We start from the raw sequence: 23493 nt of genomic DNA on the forward strand, positions 1-23493 counted from the left end.
ATGGAAAAACGAGAACGTTATACAAGTTTGACCGTCTATAAGGATTTTAAACGAAGCTTTACCGAAGCTCTATCGAAGCTTTGAGATTTGACAGATAGCTTCGGAAGAGCTTGTATAGCTCTTTAATACATGTCTTATCGAAATTAAAAAAACAATTACAAAAACAAAAAAGAATTCTTTTTTAACTGGTTTTTATTCGATTTTAAAGCATTAACTACATTGGCTCAAAAAGTGAAAAAGTACAAAAGTGAAAATTTTCAAACACATTTTTGTATGTTTTTTCGGGCTAGAAAATTAAAACAAATGATGCAGAAAGCTTATTTTATCGTCCAAAAATCAATTTATAAACTCTTTTTTACAAAAAAATTCCGGTAGCGAGAAAAAAAATATTTTCACTTTTGTACTTTTTCAAAAAGTGGTGAATGTAGTTAAGCCTTAAATCATGAATTTTATCTTTTGACCTGAAATTATATATATTATTCCATTAGTTTTTAGTCGATCTATTGATAATAATTTTAAAAGTATATAATTTTTTTACCACACCCAGGAATCGAACTTCGTACCTACTTGGTGGCAGTCCGCCACTCAACCCACTCGGCCATCCTAGTATATTCATTAATGAAATCAAAAACTTAACCAGTTCAAATAGCAGAAATGTCAAAAAAAAAAATGTCTGAGCTAAATTATTCAATGTCAAAACCAAAAATCTAATACTAACTTGGTAATTTCTGTAAAGCTTCTATAAATTCACTAAGCAGGCTTTTCCGAAAAACAATCTTTTTTCTTTTAAGTTTCTTTAACAGTATTTAAACAACTTATTAGAAGTTGTTAAACAAGTTCAAACTTCTATAAGCAATTAAATTCTGAAGCAAGCTCAATACAAGCTGTATAAAAAGTAGTACCTGCGAGATCTCAATTTATAGAAGCTGTTGTGCTAGTTGGGTATTTCTACATATATAAACCTTGAACCAGTGCTAAATTTCAGCTTTGCTACCGATTTCGGAAGATAAAAGTTGCTGATCCACGGATTAAATATTTGTACAACTGGCCCTTAAATTGAAAATACGACGCAATTACCTCTGGTTTATTGCAATTTCTTTAGTTTTTTTTATATCATCATATCTTATTATTTAATAAAAATGGCGAACATTTTCAAAATATTTAATCCGGCGTCGTATAGTGTTGTAGCGCAGAATCTTTATTTAACTCTTTTTAAAAAAAATTGTTCAACTTTAAATAATTTGGTTGAAGGTCGAAACGCACTGATGTTCAAGAAAAGCTGGGGTTAAACTCTTATATAAGCTTGGACCTACTTGGTGAAAACAAGATATCTGAATCTTTACAGCTATACCACCGATTTCAGAAAATAAAAAACATCTTAACCAAGGTTTTAAAATGTGTGCAACAAGCTCTTAAGGCTTGGCCACACCGGAGGGTATGCGGTAGAGGTACGGGTAGCGGTAACGATATTTGTATGAAAAAAATTCCACATCTGAACGTTGATATGTCAGTTTGGAATTTTTTTCATACAAGTACCGTTACCTCTACCCGTACCTCTACCGCATACCCTCCGGTGTGGCCAAGCCTTTAAGGCCATATAAGCAAGGTTGAACTTTGGTTGCTGATTTCGTGGGTAAGCTATGGTTCAACTTTGGTTTGAGCATTGACTGGCTTTTTTAAACACATATAAATCTTGAACCAGTACTAAATCTAAGCTTAACCACCAATTTCAAAAAAAGAAGTTACTCCAGAAACTTTTAGGTACAATAACTACAACGAGCACTTTTGCAATAAGTCAAAAAGTGAAAATTTTCAAACTCATTTTGTGACAGTTTTCGGACCCAAAACTAAAAACAATGAAGCAGAAAGCTTATTTTTTGGTTTCAAAAATAATTTTTGGAGTTTTTTTCAAAGTCAAATGGTCATAGACTATTTTTTTTTAATTGTTGCAAAAAGTAAAACCTTTTATCTTTGAAATCGATGGTAGCTGATGTTGAGCATTGGTTCAAAGGTCGCATATGAAAAAATTTGCCAAATCTATGCTTGAATTAAAGAATTTGGTAAATCAAATTGCTGAATTATGAACGTTTTTACAACTGGGCCTAAAAGCAGGTTTACTTTTAGGGACGGTCCATTTACAGGTTTTTAGTACTTCTGCACCTTTTTTAAAATGTTTGTTTCATAATTTTGCCATATTTTTCTAATAAAAATATTCAACACCTCTACGTTTAAAACGGCCATATTATTCACTAGTTTGAAAAAAACATCTGGATTTAAAATTGTCAAATGTCAAAATTAAATCCAAATCTAAAATAGTAATCCCGATTTCAACTATGAAAATAAAAACAGTTAAAAATGACTATTTTTTTCTCTGTGAGATAGTGAATATTATGGATTTGGATTTATTTTTGACATTTCAATTTCTTTACATCCAGATGTATTTTTTAAACTAGTGAATAATATTGCCGTAAGTTTTCCAATATGATAGTTAACATTTTTTAAAACGGAAGCACCTAAATATTCGTATTTCCTTACCCCCTGGAATTCCAAATCGTATCACTCAGAATTCCAAACAGCTCTGGCTGCATTCATCGATTCTAGCAGTTTTCCTTAAACACACTCATTCTAGTAGCTTCTTTGCATGTCATGCGCTGAATGCAGAACTTTTTTCTTTCTTTTCCAATCTTTTGCCAAGAGCGGACGAAATGGCTGCCCACAAATCGTTTCGAATTAAACAAAAATTAGCTAAAAAGCTAAAACAAAACCGATCGGTGCCCCAATGGGTCCGTCTACGTACCGGAAACACAATCCGCTACAACGCTAAGAGGCGTCACTGGAGGCGTACAAAGTTGAAGTTGTAAGCTGCTGGGATATTCATCTTCAATGTGGTTAAACCGAAATCCAATAACCACGAGGAGGAGCCGAGATTTGCAAGACACTTCAATTTAATTCTAATTGTGCAAGCTATTGTTTAGTTATCTAATAAAGATACGTTTGTAAAAAAAAAGGATATCAAAAAGTGTTTTTTTTTGTGTTTTAATTTATCCAAATTTATGGTTTATTTGAAGTTTCAGATGTGAATTCTTATTTCTAGCGGATGTACTTGAACACGTGTATTTAGCAATGGCGGAAACTTTGAAAAACAAACCATTTTAGAGATTTGGTAAAAAAGTAAGTATTTATCGGGAATGCCGCAGAAAACAGTGGAGTATATGTAATTATTTCCTTAAACAAATATTTTGATGACAATTGATAGTCCGGTTAAAGTACGTATACGTCAAAGTATCCAAAATATTTTTCAGCTGGATAGTATGAGACAATCACTAACAGCCAGAGTTAAATTAGTTCAATGGCTAACATTAAATAAACGGGCTTATTACGTATTCCATCGTATTGGAAAATTTTACAAAATCCGATTGTGATGACGATTTGTATGAAATTTTCGATTACGGTCGGATTCCGTGATTATTTTTTCGGGAATCGTAGCAAATTTCCGATACGAATGGAGTTCATAATAAGGCCGACTGGCTTATAGAAACAAGTTTGTTCATATTGATAAAATTATAAGGTAGTCAAAACTCTTAACATGTTTACCTAAGTTTTCCTTATTTAATAAATGCTCTTGATTTAATGAAAGCATTTGAGCGATGGCATTTTTTTCTAGGGCACTGCCTCTTGTGAAAAATTGACAGCCTCCAAGAGTGTCATTGTCATGAGTAGGTACAACAAACAGAACAACTTTTGGAGTTGGGAAAGGGAATAGACTCAGTCCAAAAAACTTTGTAATACTTTATGTTAATTGATGATTTGTACTAGAGATGCCGCGAAAATTCGGCCACTATTCGGCCTATTTTTTTAACTATTCGGCCGAATACCCAATGGAGAAGAAAAAAGACATAAATTATTATACCAAAATGTGTGTTTTATTAAAAAATTGTAATTTTAGTACTTATAATCTACTGAGGCAAGTTGTGGTGAATGAAAACTATTTGTTCCGCATTTGTTGGTAGTAAACGATTACGTTTATCTTCGTAGACTATTCCTTCTTCGGAAAATAGTCTTTCACTGTAAACACTTGTCCCAGGAGACGAAAGGTAGACTTTAGCAAATGTTGTCAAAATTGGAAATTTTGTAGTATGTGTTGACCACCACTTGTATGGGTCCGCCGTTCGATCTTGGCGAACAGTCTTCATATATAATTCGATTACAGATGTCTACCTTTGCAGTAGTAGGTAGTGTGTTCAGACATTTATCTTAAAAGTAGTTCAGTTATTCATCGTTAATACGATATTGTTGGGAATTTTTTAAGCCACATCTTTTCTTGAAACAAAGTATAACATTTTTGAAATTACCAACGTTTTTTTCTGAGTATCCTTGGCCGAATATTCGGTATTCGGCTAAATGAATGTTCGCGGCATCTCTACTTTGTACCCGTATGCCTTTTAGTTTTAGTATGAATTTTTGTGTTCATCTTTCGATCGGTAGAGAACAAGTAGGTGAACCGTGAAAGGAAGATCTATCTTGTGGTAATATATTTTTATTGGTGCCTCGTTTTCAAAGGACTCAGGGTGTAACATGAATTCAAAGACCTATACAGAGATATTGCCCGTTTTCACATAATTGCTTTGGGCCCTTAGTCTGCTATGTGCATAATAATGAAAAACAAGCAAACAGCTTTTTTTAAAAAGAATTTATGATCATGGCACATTAAATTAGGGTATTTTTAGATGCTGGATCTTATGGAATTATAACCAAGATAACTAACCGACGACTTTGAAATGACAACAGAAAACAGACTGTAAAATTTGGAATTAACAATTCTTATAGCCGGTTCTGGGGATTCATATTTGCTATCCACGCTTAACGACCTTTTAATTCACGTGTGCCTTTTGTTTTAGTCGATTCTGTTTGTTTTTGTTTGCCCATTAAGTTTTGCCCATTAAGTTTTGGACATTCTCCCTTTGTTCTTAATGTCAAATGAAACCGCGAAACAATCTTGGGAACAGTCTAGATTTCGATCCTAAATATTAACTGTCTCTATAAGACTTAGGAGAAAACTTCATACCTACATACATATTACATACATATGAAAAAGTGAGTTTTGCAATCACATTTTCCTTATAAAAATAACTGCAATCAAGTTATTTAAGGAAAGCCGTTATATTCAATATTAATTCAGACCACCATACATTTTACCCTGTACGAGATACAAACTTAAGCCCATACAAACATTTACTACACCCATTCTCTCTTAACAAAAGTTTTGGAAAATATTTTATTAAAAAAGAAAAACATCAATTAAAAGGAACGGCGGCGCAGTGCAGGAAGACCTCGTCTAAGGGACGCACTCAATTGGAAAGAGACCACAATCAACTAATTGGGGTAAAATTATTCTTTGAGGCCCGAATCCACAATAGATTGTAGAAGATTGTAGAAGAAGAATAAACATTTCTGTAAATTCAAGTATTAATTGGCTTAATATAATAATTGGGAAGTAAAATCCAATTTTTTCTGTTTTCATCTATTTTTTTTCATTAAATTTTGTTTTGATGAGAAATGTTCTACTTAAAGGTGGGGATCACACATGTACTTTCCAGCTCTTAAAACAAGAAAACTTAACTTACAGTACAGTTGATAACTAACAGATTTGGCTGTAAGTACACAAGCACTTTCGAACTCTAATGTTCCAATTCTTTCCCATCTTACAACTTTCATAAGGTACAAAAATTATTGTAAGTTACTTACAGAGGTATACCAATTTAAGAATAAATTTTCAAAAATTCGCTCCCGTGAGTAATTTAAGCTTAAAAAAAAACTAACTTGTGTAATCCTCGCCTAAAGCTGTAACTTCAGTATGGTACCTAAAATATGGACCTTTGTAACTTTTATTTTTTTTTTTTTCAAAAACAAATGGACTTATTATATTTTCAACTAAAGAAATCTCGAGAAATTTTTACACATTAAATTCGGAAAATAATATCTTAAACAATTTGGCTCAAGAGCTGAAGTCGTTATGGAAATTTGCTACATACCCGAAAAAAAAACAATCAATAACTCCAATTGACAATTTGTGTAAATTTTCTAGTACGAACGGATTCTTAAATTTATTTTTTTTTGGTTATCGTAGCAAATTTTCAATACGAAAGCAATTCGTGATAAGTTCGACTGTCTTGCGACTGACATGGCATGGCTTTTTACAGGTATTCCATAGAAATTGTATGTAAAATTTTATTCGGAATCGAACTAATTTTTTAGAGCTTGCTTGCTAGTCCGTTTTTGCAGATTCTAAAGAGGTCTGAAAGTTTAATGTCGTTTTCTTTCACTCTATTAAGGAGTACTCTAAATTTTTACTCCTTTTTCTGGAGTGAAAGAACATAATGAGAGTAATTTTTTTTTTTGTAATTGTGTGTGTGACAAGGCAAAAATGAATAATTTCCTTGAAAAAAATAGTGATAACAGGCCTAGGGAAAAAAATTTATGAATTGAAAAAAAATTAATATTAATAACATATGAAGCATAATAAGCGTTCGTTGATAAGTCTGTCTTCTACACGAAGACGCAAGGCGCAGAAATTATCTTCGAATTTGCTTCTACACGTAGTGTTTTTTTGAAGACGCAAATTTGACAGCTATTTTCTTTGGTTTTATTTTGTTCTTGTTTTCGTATGACGACAAAATAAAATAAAGCAGAACAGCAAAAAAAGAACAAGATCAAAGAGAAACGTCAAAAAGAGTCACACATTTTTTTACCGGAGACTTACGGTAGAGATTTCCTTCCCTTTTTTTCGAACTTTATTTCTCCCTTGCTCTTATGTGCGTCCCACGCTTTGCGTCTTAGTGTAGAAGAGGACTTAGTTTTACTTTTGGTATATTTTTCATTATACTTCTGATCGGTTTTTTTTCAGCCTAATTGACACACACCCTTAGTTTGATAATTGTAAAATAAAAATATCCCATCATCGCAGAAAAAAAATGGGATTTTTTTTTTATCTGGCACAGGACTTTTTTTTTGTTGATGAAGAACACTGGCTGAAAAATCCTTTATTCGGTTTTCAATTTCATTTTTGGAAAAAGTGAAGAATTATAGAAGAAATATATCTGGCGGAATATAATAATATTCTAATGGTTGTTTTTGTTAATAACAAAAGAGTTGGAAAGAAAAACTTTTCGAATTTTTCACTTTTTAAACAAAATTTTTAAATGTCAAACTTCAAATTCATAAGTGTGTGTGCAAGTCCGTGTGCAAATCGGTGTAAATCTGACTAAAAATGTGGAGTAAATCCGGGGTACTCCGTAGTACTAAAATTACTCCAGAGTAATTTTTTTTTTACACTTTTGTGGCGTCAAAGAACACAAAACCTTCAAAAGTGCAAAAATAAGTACTAAAAGGGTACTCTCATTGGAGTGAAAGAAAACGACATAAGTTGTGAAAAATTGTTGCACAACCCTTATACTGTTTTATGTATGTAATAAACTGTTGTTTAAAATTTTATTAAATTTCGACAACTTTAAGGGAGACTTGGGGATTCCTTACCCATTCGAACGGTGTTGATCCAGTCAGTATTGAAAGTATGTACAATGAAAAATGTACAATGAGAATCTTTCAGACAAAGGAGCTATCTTTTTTCAAAAGTATCTATGGTGGTTCCAACACCCTCTATGAGTTGACCTTGTCGTGGTGGGGGTGCTTATCGTGGGATCCTCCAGCAATCCAGTTGCAGGATCTCACCACAAACATAACTCAAAAATAACCTCAATGTTAGAAAACTTGAAAAACAAAAACATGGAAAAAGCTAACGAAGATATAAAAAATCGAACGGGGATATACGTTCAAGTGTCGGCAGGTGTCGCGACTGCCGGCGAGGGCTTGGCCTCGAAAGAGACTAAGTCGCCAGTGACAAAAGTTAGCTCGGCGGAAATAAAGAAAAACGCTGACAAAAAGAAAAGTAAAGGTGAGTCGACCTCAGCCTCCAGAAAGACTGCAAAGTGCAAAACTGGAAGCCGGCGAACAACCACCAATACAAACCCTGCTACCTTGGTAGCTCCCACTAGTGGAAGTACGGCTGTCTCTTACAGTACTACTGACACCCCAAGCACTAATGTAGATAATTCTACGGGCCCTGAAGGGGATGCTATGACTGAAAAACGGACCGTCTCTTACGAATCCACCCTCAGTCAAAGCAAACCCCTTCAGAACACGTTGGTTACTCCACTCCCTGACGGAAGTAAGGCTGTCTCTTACAGTCATGCTTCCGCCGAGGAACACAGTAACAGAATTGCTACTCCAAACTCAGGAATAGTTAACTCTGTGGGTCCGGAAGGGGATGTCTTGACCAGTAAAACGTCTGTCTCTTACAGTCTCACCTCTAGTCAAGACAGACCTCTTCCTGACCCTAAAAGTGCTCAAATCCCCAGCGGCAGTGTAGCTGTCTCTCATAGTTCCACCTCCGCTGGAGAGGAAAGCAAAAGAGCGTCCCGTAATGACATAAGGAACGCAAAGGGGATCTATAGAGCACTAAGGTTGATACCAATAGCCGAACGGTCCCCAGAGCAATCCAGCAAGTTAGAATGGGCAAAAGCTATTCTCAGCAAAAGATTGACCAGCAGCGACTTAACGTCAAAGCGACAAAGGTCTGTTGAGGATTCCGTCTCGGAATCTAAAAGACAAAAAGTGCATAATTCCAGCACTCACACTAGGAAAGACCTGTCCTTTAGTGACGTTCTTAAGGACAAGTCTATCCTTGCAGTTATCGATAGAAGTAATGTCGATGGCATGATCTCTTTTGACCGTTGGACGATGGTCTCAAACAAACTGCAGATCTCCTACTGGACTCTCATGATGGAGAACCCGGGTGAGCCTGCAGTTGTTGAGGACGCGGGATGGCACCAAGGCCGCGTCAAGCTCGTCGCATTCGGTGACAAGAGATCATGCGATCTATATAAGCTTGCTATCAGCAGACTAGAGGGGCTATGGCCTGATGCCAAGCTAGAGGTTGTGGCAAAGGAAGACATTCCTTGCAGACCTAGAGCTCGCATCAGTATCCCAGCTGAGCTAGCCTGCAAAGATACTGTGCTCAAAATGATCCAGTTTGAAAATCCATCCCTACCCACTCACGACTGGAAAGTCGCAAAGCTGGAAGAGCCAACGGGCCCTTATAGATCGGCAATAATTGTCATCAATAAGGAGTCGTTGACTCCCCTAGCTGCGAACCAAAGTCAGATAAGGTTTGGATGGACTTCTACAACCTTAAAGATCTATAAAAAAGATGAGGAGAGTGCAAAAGCTGCACCTCCATCACTTCCGGCACCTGAGGTTCCCTCCTTAGAAGAAGACATTGCCTTAAATATCAATCCTCCATCTCCATCAATGGAGGTTGATACGCCGGTAATCTCCCCAACTGAGGAGGTCCCCTCGGGCTCTAAAACGCCAGCCATAATGGCTCCAATACCAGATAACTCCGATGTTGAGATGGAAACAGAGGAATATCTCAACAAGATTCTACTCAGTGAAGATGAACTCCTACGTTCATCTTCTGAGTCAGAATCCGAAGACCTCGACCTTACGGTGGTGGGGGCTGATCTGACTAACAGTAGCATTCATGCTCCAGTTAGTTCAGATTAACCTTCACCACTCCAAGCAGGCTTCGGCCTCCCTTCTTCTCCGAATCCACAAGAATGGGGAAGACGTGGTGCTGGTCCAGGAACCATGGATCTGCAAGTCCATGGTTCAGGGACTCAGGACTCCTGGGTACAACTTGCTATATGCATCGGACAAAGGTGACCCCAGATCATGCATATTAGCAAGAAGTAATACTAATGTATATTTACTCCCTAATTACAGCGATCGAGATGTAACCGCGGTCAGACTGCAAACTGACCAAGGAACACTCTGGATTGCGTCGGCATATCTCGGCCATGACCAACTCGGCCCTCTCCCTGGCGAAAAACTACGGAGACTTGTAGCCGATGCTGAAAGGCAAAAGATCTGCCTCATAATTGGTTGCGATGCAAACGCCCATCACACGGTCTGGGGAAGTACCGACATAAATGATAGAGGTGAGTCACTTTTTGATTTTATTTTGAGTACTAACCTGATAGTAAGTAATACTGGCAATGAACCAACATTCGTTACCAGAAACCGACAAGAAGTACTAGACATTACTCTTGTCTCCGATTCGATTCATCAAAGGATCTTAAATTGGAAAGTATCTGAAGAACACTCGTTCTCTGATCATAGATACATCCAATTTAGTCTTAACGATGTGACTACTAAACAGTTAGCATTCCGAAACTATCGCAAAACTAACTGGCAAAAATACAGGGAAACTCTGACAAGCTTACTTAAACCTGAACTTCTAAGTTATCCCTCAAATACAATCGATCTCGACAACAAAGTCAATGATCTCACTTCTGCCCTTAACCTATCAATGAATAACTCCTGCCCACTCATACAAGTAAGAGGAAAGCAGAAGCCACACTGGTGGAACTCAGGGCTAGAACCGCACAGAAAAGCTTGTAGAAAACTCTTCAATCTCGCCAAATCCACTAGAGATGTTTCAGACTGGGACCTATACAAAGAATCCCTGAAAGTCTACAAAAAACAGCTAAGAAAATGTAAAACATCTTCTTGGAGAAATTTCTGTGAAAAAATAGAAGACTCTTCAGAAGCCTCTAGATTAAGAAAAATTCTCTCAACAAACCCTTTAATGCCCAGTGCCTTGAAAACAAATAACGGGGCCTGGACCAACTCCTGTGAAGAATCACTCAATTTGCTACTAGATACTCATTTTCCAAGTAGCTCAAACATTATAAACAGAGTCGACCCATCAGGGCCAGACACAAATTCAAAAAACAATCTTGGTCTGATTACAAGAGAGAAGCTAAAGTGGGCCATCAACGCCTTCAAACCATACAAATCCGCTGGACCGGATGGTATAATACCAGCCGAACTTCAAATGGCATCAGATATTCTAATTCCCATCTTAGAGATAATTCTGAATGGATGTGTAAAATTGAAACACATCCCTGCCCTATGGAGAGAAGTTAAAGTTGTATTTATACCCAAAGCAGGCAAATTCTCTCATGTCAATCCGAAAGACCTCCGACCTATCAGCCTATCATCATTCCTTCTTAAAACCTTAGAACGAATGATTGATATCCACTTGCGTAATGTCATAGATCCCAATCTTATATCTACAGCACAACACGCTTATTGTAAAGGGAAATCGGTTGAAACAGCACTACATACTGTAGTGCGCACTATTGAATATTCCCTCCATCATAAAGAGTTCACCTTAGTTGCATTTCTTGATATTGAAGGCGCGTTCAACAACGTCAGCAACATAGCAATAACAAATGCACTGAAGAACCTTAAAGTAGATAGCTCACTGAGCGAGCTAATAGACCTTATGCTGAAAAGCAGAATTATTAACTCAACTCTAGGAGATTTCTCAGCAAGAAGATCTGTTAGTAGAGGTACACCACAAGGAGGGGTACTCTCCCCACTCCTGTGGAACTTAGTGGTTAATGAACTACTAGTCGGTCTAGAAGTAGATGGATTCAAAGTGATTGCATACGCTGACGACGTCGCCATTGCCATATCAGGAAAACATCTCCATACTATAATAGAACTAATGCAAACTGCTCTAAATAAGCTACTAAAATGGGCAACAAACTGTGGATTGGGGGTAAATCCTCAAAAAACAGAACTTGTCCTCTTTACAAAGAAATATAAAATTCCACAACTAGACCCCCCCTCTATTAATGGTGTTCCACTTAATTTTGCCAGCGAAGCCAAATACCTGGGTCTTATTTTGGATAGCAAATTAAACTGGAAAACCAACATACAAGAAAGAATAAGAAAAGCCACAGTGGCACTCTTCTCTTGCAAAAAAGCTATAGGGAATAAATGGGGACTATCTCCTAAAATAACTCATTGGCTATACACTGCAGTCATCAGACCTATTCTCACTTACGGGGTAGCAGTTTGGTGGACTGCTCTGGAAAAAGTAACATATCGAGACAAGTTAAGCAAAGTCCAACGTTCAGCCTGCATGTGCATCAGCGGAGCTCTCCGTTCGACACCTTCCGCCGCTCTTGATATATTACTCAATCTTCCACCCATAGATATATTCAGCAAGCAGGTGGCCGCGAGCACTGCTATTCGACTCCAAGCCATCTCTCAATGGACCAATAACTCTATTGGCCACACAAATATTCTGAATTCATTCGGATCAATCCACAGTCACTCCGACTACACCACCCCACAATTGGTTTTCGGCAATAATTATGAAGTCACCATCCCAAATAGATCAGAATGGGACAATGCCGAGTTTCTAAGAGATGATTCAATTCATTTCTATACAGATGGTTCTAAAACCAATGACGGAGTGGGTGGCGGGGTTTACTCCGATAGACTTAATGTTAGTCTCTCCTTCCGTCTCCCTAATCACTGCAGCGTGTTCCAAGCGGAAATAATGGCGATTAAAGAAGTACTGACTTGGCTCAAAGAAAACGTGATATCTACATCGGATATCCGCATCTTCTCTGATAGCCAGGCCGCCCTTAAATCGTTAGCTTCGGTTTCCACAAACTCCGTTACTGCCCGCGACTGTCGATCATCTCTCATGGAGATGTCAGAACAGTTTAACATTCACCTTTTCTGGGTGCCGGGTCACAGAGATATTCTGGGAAACTGTGAAGCAGACGAACTCGCCAGAAATGGAACTCTAATACCAATTTTACCCAATAAGGCAAATATTGGTATACCAATCGCAACGTGCAAACTCATGCTGAAGCAAGAAGCTATAGAGGCAACAAACATACGATGGTCAAACATTATAACTTGCCAAACGACCAAGCAGATCTGGCCTAGGCTAGATCCAAAACGTTCAAAAAATTTGTTGTCTCTAAGCAGATTGCATATCAGCTCTGTAATAGGTGTCTTAACAGGACACTGTCTCATAGGTAGACACGCCATAAGACTTGGCGTAATCTCTAACGACTTCTGTAGAAGTTGCCTTGATGAGGAAGAAGAAGAAACAATCCAACATCTTCTCTGCTCATGTCCTGCCCTTTCCAGTAGACGTAAAAAATACCTGGAAAAATATTTCTTAGAAGATACCAGTGAGCTAATCAATACTGACATCTTCAACCTTCACCGCTTTATTAAAAGCTCCAACTGGTTTAATTAGTGAGGAATTTCCTCACAAAATCATGGTATCACAACGGACCAATAAATGGTCTAAGTGTGTCAGTTGTTTTCCTGACAGCCATTTCTACCTAACCTAACCCTATGGTGGTTCCAAACTGAATGGATGAAGAACTTTTAGTTAAATTTATTTGGAGCCGGGTACAAAAAGTTGATTCACAAAATTGTACGTTTAACCGTAATTGAATACGTTCGGGATATTTCCAGATACAGAATATTTTGAATCAGAAACAAAATTATAATAAAGTTCTGTTTTATTAAAATAAACTTAATTTTTTCTAATTAATAAATCCTATTAAAAATTTCTTTTTTATTTTTTATTATTTTTCTTAGAAAACCTTGGGGCTCCAAAGCTCTTGCCTTTGTTGAATTTATTTTTACCAGCTTTGTTGGTAATCTTTACCTTACTTGTCTTCTTCTTTGCGTTTATCTTTGACATTTTCTTATGACGATTAGCCTCAGATCTAAAAAAAGAAGTTTTTATTAATTAGAGTTTATTTTTGTAAACAAAACAAAAATCTTACCTCAATCTCAAAGCTCCACTTCGACTAACATCCGTCAGATCATTTGTAAATGCTGAATGTGACTTTCTCTTGGGTTTTCTCGATCCACCAAGTATATTAACACTATCATTAACTGCATTTAATTTTCCTGGCTTCTTCTTGATTTTGGCCAACTTCGCTCTCACAAGAGAAACTTTTTCGACTTCTCTCATTGATCTTTCTTTAGCCATCTGTTCAGGTGTTTTTTTCTTTTCCTCTTTCTTCTTCTTCTTGACTTCCTTTACTGGTGGACCATCTTCGCCATCACCACCATATTCTGGACGTTTCCTCTTATTTCCACCCTTTCCAGGTGGACCACCTGGCTTTCCTGGTTTACCTTTCTTAGCATCAGCTTCATCTGTAAGTGAAAGACGGGCCTTCTCTTCCTCACGTTGTTTCTTTGTCTGGAACCATGAGCGATTCTCAGCTCCTGCTGCACCAGCCAACTTTCGTTCAACCTTTGACAAAGACTGTTCAGCTTTAGCTAATTGACGTTCAGCTTGTTCCTCATCGAGAATGTTCTCTAAAAAATGAAGACAAAATTAAATTAAGAATGCTTCATAATATTTTTTCATTATAAAACTTACGAATTTCTGGTTCAAGTGCAATCAACTTCTTTCTATACTTTTCGATAATTTCTGGTGGAATTATGCGATTCTTTACAGAATTTTCGGCATTTTTAATAATATCCTTGACAATTTTACGTTCCTTTTCGCCAGCAAGAGACACAGAAATACCAGCTCGTCCAGCACGAGCAGTACGTCCCACACGATGGATATAATGTTCTGTTGTAATTGGCATGACAAAGTTAATTACTGTCTTCACACCGACAATATCCAAACCACGAGCAGCCACATCGGTAGCAATCAAGATATCAATTTGCTCTTCTTTAAACTTCTTGAGGGATTCCAAACGTTGCTGTTGCGTTAAATTACCATGAAGTTCACCCGCTCGACATCCCAGCAAACCAAGAAGAATATGCAAACGATGAGCTTGCTTCTTGGTCTGCACAAAGACCATGCAATGATCATGGAATGTACGGCAAATCAAACTGGCCAGAATGGGTTCCCGATCGGCTTCTTTATCTTCACGAATTCGAATGAATTCTTGACGAAGGTTGAAAGCAACAGTTTGATTGGTATTGACGAAGACTTTCACTGGTTTCTCAAGAGAGACTGCAGCTAGATCTTTGACCTGTTCACTCATTGTCGCTGAGAAAAGCATAGTTTGACGAGTCTTTGAACACGAATTAATGATCTCCTTCATTTGTTCGGCAAAGTATTCATCCAACATACGATCAGCTTCATCCAGAATTAGTACCTGAGTGGAAATTAATTTGATTTTTAGAAATGATTTTGGATAGAAATATATTTTTATGATTCCATTGAGTCAGAACGCTTTTTTAAACAAAAAAAAACGTCAGCAAATATTTGTCCTCTTTTGGCTGTAAAGCCTCAGAGCGCAAGGATTGAGTCATCATGTTGGAGTTATAACACTGGTAAACAAAATTGCACCGATTTTATCAAGTTTCTTAACTGTTTTTAGTAATTTGGCATTACTGAATACTGATTTAAAATCTGGCCTCATTTTTTTTTCTATCAGCTCTAGTTTAGATGATACAGGTGCTAGGGTAGGATGTCTATCAGGGACCTAACTAAAAAACGAACATTTTACTCTGATAAAAACAAAAACCAACGTAACATACAAACTATACAAATATATTTTTCCTCAGCAGTTACTCATAAATAGGGGATCTAGGACACATGATCAGCTGATCAAATAGAATTTGCTTTTAAAACAATAATTTAAGAAAAATGCTTTTATCTCCTCTCAGTTATTGTACATTTTTTGAATGGATGTTTAACATCTCTCAAGAAGCAAAATTTTTTATCACTTCGATTGAATCCTTTTTTCTGGAATATTTGGTTTAAAAAAAATTAACATAAACCCAAGCCTCGCATCCACGCAATATGTATCTATTAGTGAGTGGAGTGGCAGATGGTTCTAATTAATATTTGCTAAAAATATGTTCCAAGTTGTCTAAATCGGCTTTTACCAGTTATTTCTGTCGACATTTTGCTAAACAATTTTTTACAACCGGTTTAAAAAAAAGTCGACTTCACACCGCAGCAGAGATGTACAAAATACAAACATTTTTTTAAGTAACGAAGAAAAAAATAACAAATTTAATAAAAAATTATTAAAGTTATTTTTATTTTAAGTGGAGTGATTGAATATAATTCAATATAAGTTCAAGTGTCGGTAAACATCGACCAAAATAAGGCGTCTTAGTAAGGGTACGACAGATCTAACTGATGAGCCCACTGTCGTACCTGGGCGAAACGCTTTATAAAATTTTTGGAGTTGAGGTCACTTGAACTTATATTGAATTTTTTTAAGTGGTTGAAAAGTATTTAGATAAATTAATTGAAATAAAAATGGAGTTTAAAGACAAGAGAACAAACTAAGATCCGTGTAGAAAAAGAAAATGTAAAATAGACCGAAAACAAAATACAGAACATGATCTCTTTTAAATTTAAATGCGATGGACACCTTACCTTAACGGCGAGTAAGTTGAAACAATTTTTAAGGTGGAAAACAGATAATCGTAACACTTTAGAAAAACTATGAACAACAAGAATTTTAAGAAAAAAAGAGTGTAAAAAAGATCAGAGTTGAAAAAGAGAACATGCGCTCGTGTTCTGCAATTCGATCGAAAGTGAATTGAAATTACTTTTCAATTTCAATTTCAAAAACTTCGAAATTGTTTAGAACTGTCAGAACTTAGGGATCATCCATTTTTATAAGATAGGGAAATTCTTCGAATTCCTTTGAACCACTTGCAGTAGCTACTAAAGTCGATACTTTTTGGCTGTTTTGGAAATTAAAAAACGTAGCGATCTCTTTTTGTGTATGTATTTGTGTCCAAGTGACCAATGAAAAATAAAAGAACATACAAAACTTCATATTAAGAACAAAAAAACGTAATATTTGTTTATTTTTTTTTTTCACTAAAAATGATTTATATTTCACAAATAAACAAGTAGTGTGTGAGATTTAAAAAGCAGCGGTTCTTCGGGAAAAAGTAGCGAACTTTTTTTCATTCGAATTTATTTAAGGAAAAAGTAGCGGCTTCAAGTCGACTGCAGATCGAATTTTTGGTTGTTTGGAACATTAAAAAGTACATAGCAAAACGATTATTGAGTTTATATTTCGGGAATAACTCGAAAACGCGATCTGATTTTATATTCAAATTCAACACACCCAAAACATCTAGAAAAGTATTGTTTTGTTCCTGAAACAAAACCACTGTAAGCTAGGAAAATGCTTAAAAATAGCAAAAAATCGATTATTGAGAATTTGTAACGGGAATATCTCGAAAACGCGAGCTGGTAGAAAAATTTTGACTTCGGATTCGAGTTCAGCATCGCAAAAACCTTAAACAAACTAAATAATACAAAACCCTTGTTCCCCAGTGTTATTTAAATGCATATCATCTTAAGAAAACTCACCTCAATCGAATCCAAACTAAAACTGGGACAATTTTTAATATGATCAATCAAACGACCCGGAGTGGCAATAACAATATCCGGGTTCTGTCTCAACACAAGTTCCTGTGCCTTAACATCCAAACCACCAATAGCCAAACCAACATCAACGCTAGTAAATTGACAAAGCTGTTTGGTAACTTGATAGACTTGAGCACCCAATTCACGAGTAGGTACAAGAACCAAAACCCTTGTAATTGTCTTATTATTCATTGGACGATACAAAAGACGTTCCAGAGTGGGCAACATGTAGGCAGCTGTCTTACCAGTACCCGTGGCAGCACAACCACAAATATCACGACCTAATAAGGCAATGGGAATAGTTGCCCCTTGAATTGGAGTTGGATAGATATAACCCAAAACTCCAATAGCTCTCATAAGAGGACGTGATAGATTCATTTGGTAGAAAGAACTGATTTCTCCCTGAGCTTCGACTTCTTCAAAGTTCATTTTTTCACCTTCTTCTTCTTCCTCCTCATCTTCCCCAGATTTCTTTTTCTTCTTTTTTAATTTCTTTTCACGCTGTCGAAGGCCATCGTGTTGAAGTTCATCTTCGGACAAATCAATCTAAACAAGAAAAGTATACAAATTTTTGTTTTTTTGAGAACACAAGTTGACTCTTCTACCTCATCATCATCATCGTCACTTTTAATTGCACCAGTTTCACGTTTTTCCAATCTTGCAGCAATTTTGTCGTCAGTCTTTGTGCGAGCCTTACGTTTAACATATTTCATCAAATCGTCCCATGTGTCTTGATTGTATTCTTTCACAGAGGACACAAATTCAAAACCTTTTTCGAATTCGGTGACTTTTTTGTGACGCAGTTTTGTTGGTTGGTACTGAAGAGAAGTTAATTTTTTTGGATTAAAAAACAGAGGTTATGTTTTGGATTTTATTTTGGACCTACCTCGATTTCAGCGTCAGAATCTTCTGAAAGATTTTCAACTTCAGCATCTTCTTCAATTGTACTGATTAGATCTAGATTGGTTGTAACCATTTTTTTTTGGTTTGGTTTATATTTCTTTTTCACGAAAAAATTCTATTTATTTTAAAAAAATGTAGTGAGCGATTTTTTCAAGCCTAGAGAAGAGGAATAAAACCGAAGGAAACACGAACACGTGAAACGTGTGTTGCTTAGAATGGAAGAGGAAGATAAAATACACGATAAATGTCAGAGAAATGTCAAAGAGCAAAATAGAAATGCATAATAAGGTATTGCCAGAGTCGTTTAATTTATTTTTCTTAAGCCCTGTACACATGGTTTGCGAATAAATGCTGTCACACACCAACAAAGACAAATTTTGACATCACACTTGTTGAATTTGGGAGAAATTTTTAAAAATGCTTTTGATTTTTTTCTAGAAAATCAACAAAAAAAAAAAAATTATGATATCTCCCTCCGAATGCAAGAAAAAAAAAATGTTTGGATGCAAATAAATTAGCAACCAAATCTCCAAGAAACTTTTAATTTTCAGTTATGAAAAGAGCTTAAAGAGACCTTTCCTTTGATGTCTCACTCGATGAATTTGGCAGAAATTTTTTAAAATTAATATTTTTTCGGCAAGGGGTTAACCTTGATTTTTTTCTCGAAAATCAACCAAAAAATTGTGTATCATTTTTTTGCCTAATTCCATAGGCCAGTTCACTGTGAACTCATATCTGCCATCCAAAACTTGTTTGGAGACTTTGGTCCGCAAATATCTGCTTTCGAATGTAAGAAAAACAATGTTTTGATGCAAATAAATCAGCAACCAAACCTTCAATAAACTCTTGGTTTTCAGTTATGAATAGAGCTTAAAGAGACCTTTCTTTTGATGTCTCACTCGATGAATTTGGCAGAAATTTGTTAAAATGAATATTTTTTCGGCAAGGGGTTAACCTTGATTTTTTCTCGAAAATCAACCAAAAAATTGTGTATCATTTTTTTGCCTAATTCCATAGGCCAGTTCACTGTGAACTCATATCTGCCATCCAAAACTTGTTTGGAGACTTTGGTCCGCAAATATCTGCTTTCGAATGTAAGAAAAACAATGTTTTGATGCAAATAAATCAGCAACCAAACCTTCAATAAACTCTTGGTTTTCAGTTTTGATGTCTCACTCGATGAATATGAATTTGGCAGAAATTTTTTAAAATGAATATTTTTTCGGCAAGGGGTTAACCTTGATTTTTTCTCGAAAATCAACCAAAAAATTGTGTATCATTTTTTTTGCCTAATTCCATAGGCCAGTTCGCTTGTGAACTCATATCTGCCATCCAAAACTAGTTTGGAGACTTTGGTCCGCAGATATCTGCTTTCGAATGTAGGAAAAACAATGTTTTGATGCAAATAAATCAGCAACCAAATCTTCAATAATCTTTTGGTTTTCAGTTATGAATAGAGCTTAAACAGACCTTTCTTTTGATGTCTCACTCGATGAATTTGGGAGAAATTTTTTAAAATCGATTTTTTTCGGCAAGGGGTTAACCTTGATTTTTTCTCGAAAATCAACCAAAAAATTATGTATCATTTTTTTGCCTAATTCCATAGGCCAGTTCACTGTGAACTCATATCTGCCATCCAAAACTTGTTTGGAGACTTTGGTCCGCAAATATCTGCTTTCGAGTGTAAGAAAAACAATGTTTTGATGCAAATAAATCAGCAACCAAACCTTCAATATACCTTTGGTTCTCAGTTATGAATAGAGCTTAAAGAGACCTTTCTTTTGATGTCTCACTCGATGAATTTGGGAGAAATTTTTTAAAATCGATTTTTTTCGGGAAGGGGTTAACCTTGATTTGTTAAATGCATTTTTTTTCGGCAGGGGGTTAACCATGATTTTTTCTCGAAAATCAACGAAAAAATTATGTATCATCTTTTTGCCTAATTCCATAGGCCAGTTCACTGTGAACTCATATCTGCAAACCAAAACTTGTTTGTCCGCAGATATCTGCTTTCGAATGTAAGAAAAACAATGTTTTGATGCAAATAAATCAGCAACCAAACCTTCAATAAACTATTGGTTTTCAGTTATGAATAGAGGTTAAACAGACCTTTCTTTTGATGTCTCACTCGATGAATTTGGGAGAAATTTTTTAAAATCGATTTTTTTCGGGAAGGGGTTAACCTTGATTTGTTAAATGCATTTTTTTTCGGCAGGGGGTTAACCATGATTTTTTCTCGAAAATCAACGAAAAAATTATGTATCATCTTTTTGCCTAATTCCATAGGCCAGTTCACTGTGAACTCATATCTGCCATCCAAAACTTGTTTGGAGACTTTGGTCCGCAAATATCTGCTTTCGAATGTAAGAAAAACAATGTTTTGATGCAAATAAATCAGCAACCAAACCTTCAATAAACTCTTGGTTTTCAGTTATGAATAGAGCTTAAAGAGACCTTTCTTTTGATGTCTCACTCGATGAATTTGGCAGAAATTTGTTAAAATGAATATTTTTTCGGCAAGGGGTTAACCTTGATTTTTTCTCGAAAATCAACCAAAAAATTGTGTATCATTTTTTTGCCTAATTCCATAGGCCAGTTCACTGTGAACTCATATCTGCCATCCAAAACTTGTTTGGAGACTTTGGTCCGCAAATATCTGCTTTCGAATGTAAGAAAAACAATGTTTTGATGCAAATAAATCAGCAACCAAACCTTCAATAAACTCTTGGTTTTCAGTTTTGATGTCTCACTCGATGAATATGAATTTGGCAGAAATTTTTTAAAATGAATATTTTTTCGGCAAGGGGTTAACCTTGATTTTTTCTCGAAAATCAACCAAAAAATTGTGTATCATTTTTTTTGCCTAATTCCATAGGCCAGTTCGCTTGTGAACTCATATCTGCCATCCAAAACTAGTTTGGAGACTTTGGTCCGCAGATATCTGCTTTCGAATGTAGGAAAAACAATGTTTTGATGCAAATAAATCAGCAACCAAATCTTCAATAATCTTTTGGTTTTCAGTTATGAATAGAGCTTAAACAGACCTTTCTTTTGATGTCTCACTCGATGAATTTGGGAGAAATTTTTTAAAATCGATTTTTTTCGGCAAGGGGTTAACCTTGATTTTTTCTCGAAAATCAACCAAAAAATTATGTATCATTTTTTTGCCTAATTCCATAGGCCAGTTCACTGTGAACTCATATCTGCCATCCAAAACTTGTTTGGAGACTTTGGTCCGCAAATATCTGCTTTCGAGTGTAAGAAAAACAATGTTTTGATGCAAATAAATCAGCAACCAAACCTTCAATATACCTTTGGTTCTCAGTTATGAATAGAGCTTAAAGAGACCTTTCTTTTGATGTCTCACTCGATGAATTTGGGAGAAATTTTTTAAAATCGATTTTTTTCGGGAAGGGGTTAACCTTGATTTGTTAAATGCATTTTTTTTCGGCAGGGGGTTAACCATGATTTTTTCTCGAAAATCAACGAAAAAATTATGTATCATCTTTTTGCCTAATTCCATAGGCCAGTTCACTGTGAACTCATATCTGCAAACCAAAACTTGTTTGTCCGCAGATATCTGCTTTCGAATGTAAGAAAAACAATGTTTTGATGCAAATAAATCAGCAACCAAACCTTCAATAAACTATTGGTTTTCAGTTATGAATAGAGGTTAAACAGACCTTTCTTTTGATGTCTCACTCGATGAATTTGGGAGAAATTTTTTAAAATCGATTTTTTTCGGGAAGGGGTTAACCTTGATTTTTTTTTCGAAAATCAACAAAAAATCAGATATAATTTTGTTTTGCCTTTATGCATTGCCCTGTTCACCTTGAACTCCTGTAAACCAAAACTTGTTAAGATAATTGTTTTGAGGAAATTTTAAAATAAAGTTTTTTTCGGCGAGGGTTTTTTTTTATTATTTTAAAAACTCTTCCAATCAAAAATTTAAAAAATCTATCAAAATTCAACAGAAAGCAAATCTCTGCAAGAGATCAAATTAAACACAAATATTATATATTTTTTAAATTAATTTATTCTCCACATCACTTTTGAATTAATTTTCTTATTCATGTCGGGTTTTCTTAAATTCTAATTTTTTTTTTTTTTATTTTATATCATGTACAGCAAGTTACGTTTGCATATATTTAAAATTCAAAAAGACAATATCTGTTTATTTATATTTATATCTTATATTTATCATTTGGAACTCATACAAAATTATAAGATTATTTTAAATATTAGAAAAAAAAACAAGAATTAAGTACTCAATAGATACTTTTATAAATTAATTATAATTTTGCAAAATTAAACGTTTTTAGTGAACTTATTGTTTTTTTTTTTAATTTTTTGTTTTAAATTTTATTATAGCTTATACATTTTGTTGTTATATCTTTTTTTTTTCAATTTAAATATTTATATCATATCACAGATTTTTCGAAAAAAATTTCATTCATGACATTTTTTTAAACTTTTACATAAATAAATAAAAAAAATAAACTAAATAACTTAAAAAATTGTATTTCAAAATGTTTTCTTTTTTCTTAATTAACATTTACATTTGAAGACAGTTGAAAGTGTATGTGTGTGTGTTTACTATACAAACATGCTGTTTTTTTTTCTATTTTTTTATAATACAATTAAAGTTTTTTTTTTATTAAATTTATTGGGTGTTGTTGTGAACATGAATTTGTTTAATTTTCATTTTTGTTGTTATAGATTACAATAACGTTATCTTGATTCTATATTAATATATAATTAAGTGAATGTATATTATAAGATAAACATTTAATTTATTTAGTCATTTGAATTTCTTTCTCATTTATAATATCCCATTTCTCAATATTCGCTTCACACTATTTATATCCAAATCACATTTTTTTTAAAGTCCATTTAAATTTCTTTTTCTTTCGCATATTTTTTATATTTATTTTATTAAATTTTTGTTTAATTATTTTTTCCTATATTTGTGTTGAAAAAATAAATTATTTTAATTTTAGCTTTGTTTGTTTTTTTTTTTTTAATTTTTTAAAATATATAAACATTTAATTATTTAAAAAAAGTCTTTTCATGAAAATTCGCTTTGCAAATATACGAATCTGTTTTAAATTTATGTTGTTTTTTTTTTTTAAATATTTTTTGTGTGTGGGTTTGTTTATTCTTTTTTTTTTTATAATACAAAGTAGTTAGCAGTTATTAATTTTAATTTTTTCAATTAAATACATTTATTTTTATTTAAATTTATGAATGAATTTTATAGTTTAATAATA

At 34.7% G+C, this 23493-nt stretch overlaps 2 protein-coding genes across 3 annotated transcripts; one reads left to right on the forward strand and one right to left on the reverse strand.

Moving 5' to 3' along the window:
• The first annotated feature begins 2662 nt into the window (after window positions 1-2662).
• On the forward strand, window positions 2663-3007 carry LOC129918534 (60S ribosomal protein L39). Its single transcript, XM_055999132.1, has one exon. The coding sequence runs from the start codon at window positions 2706-2708 to the stop codon at window positions 2859-2861; it is 156 nt and encodes a 51-aa protein (XP_055855107.1). The 5' UTR covers window positions 2663-2705; the 3' UTR covers window positions 2862-3007.
• Window positions 3008-13445: 10438 nt separating this feature from the next.
• Window positions 13446-18442, reverse strand: LOC129918733 (probable ATP-dependent RNA helicase DDX27). Of its 2 annotated transcripts, none has more exons than XM_055999435.1 (6): window positions 18207-18442; window positions 17933-18138; window positions 17264-17867; window positions 14339-15071; window positions 13734-14274; window positions 13446-13673 (listed from the first exon to the last, which is right to left on the reverse strand). In XM_055999435.1, exons 1-6 carry the CDS (start codon window positions 18294-18296, stop codon window positions 13520-13522), a joined length of 2328 nt encoding a protein of 775 aa, XP_055855410.1. In that variant the 5' UTR covers window positions 18297-18442; the 3' UTR covers window positions 13446-13519. The 2 variants fall into 2 exon arrangements, with proteins under 2 accessions (XP_055855410.1, XP_055855409.1); XM_055999434.1 differs by having other exon boundaries at window positions 17264-17866; window positions 17926-18138; window positions 18207-18441.
• Window positions 18443-23493: the final 5051 nt, after the last annotated feature.

The sequence above is a fragment of the Episyrphus balteatus genome, chromosome 4, assembly GCF_945859705.1.
Source record: "Episyrphus balteatus chromosome 4, idEpiBalt1.1, whole genome shotgun sequence".
NCBI classification, from domain to species: Eukaryota; Metazoa; Arthropoda; class Insecta; order Diptera; family Syrphidae; genus Episyrphus; species Episyrphus balteatus.

What these genes read in the sequence shown, in the direction of transcription:
- LOC129918534 (XM_055999132.1), top strand. Translation starts at nt 2,706, where the DNA reads ATGGCTGCCCACAAATCGTTTCGAATTAAACAAAAATTAGCTAAAAAG.
- LOC129918733 (XM_055999434.1), bottom strand. Translation starts at nt 18,296, where the DNA reads ATGGTTACAACCAATCTAGATCTAATCAGTACAATTGAAGAAGATGCT. An exon ending in TTAGTTTGGATTCGATTGAG is followed by an intron (nt 15,072 to 17,263) that starts GTGAGTTTTCTT and finishes ATTTCCACTCAG; the next exon opens with GTACTAATTCTGGATGAAGC. An exon ending in TGCACTTGAACCAGAAATTC is followed by an intron (nt 14,275 to 14,338) that starts GTAAGTTTTATA and finishes TTCATTTTTTAG; the next exon opens with AGAACATTCTCGATGAGGAA.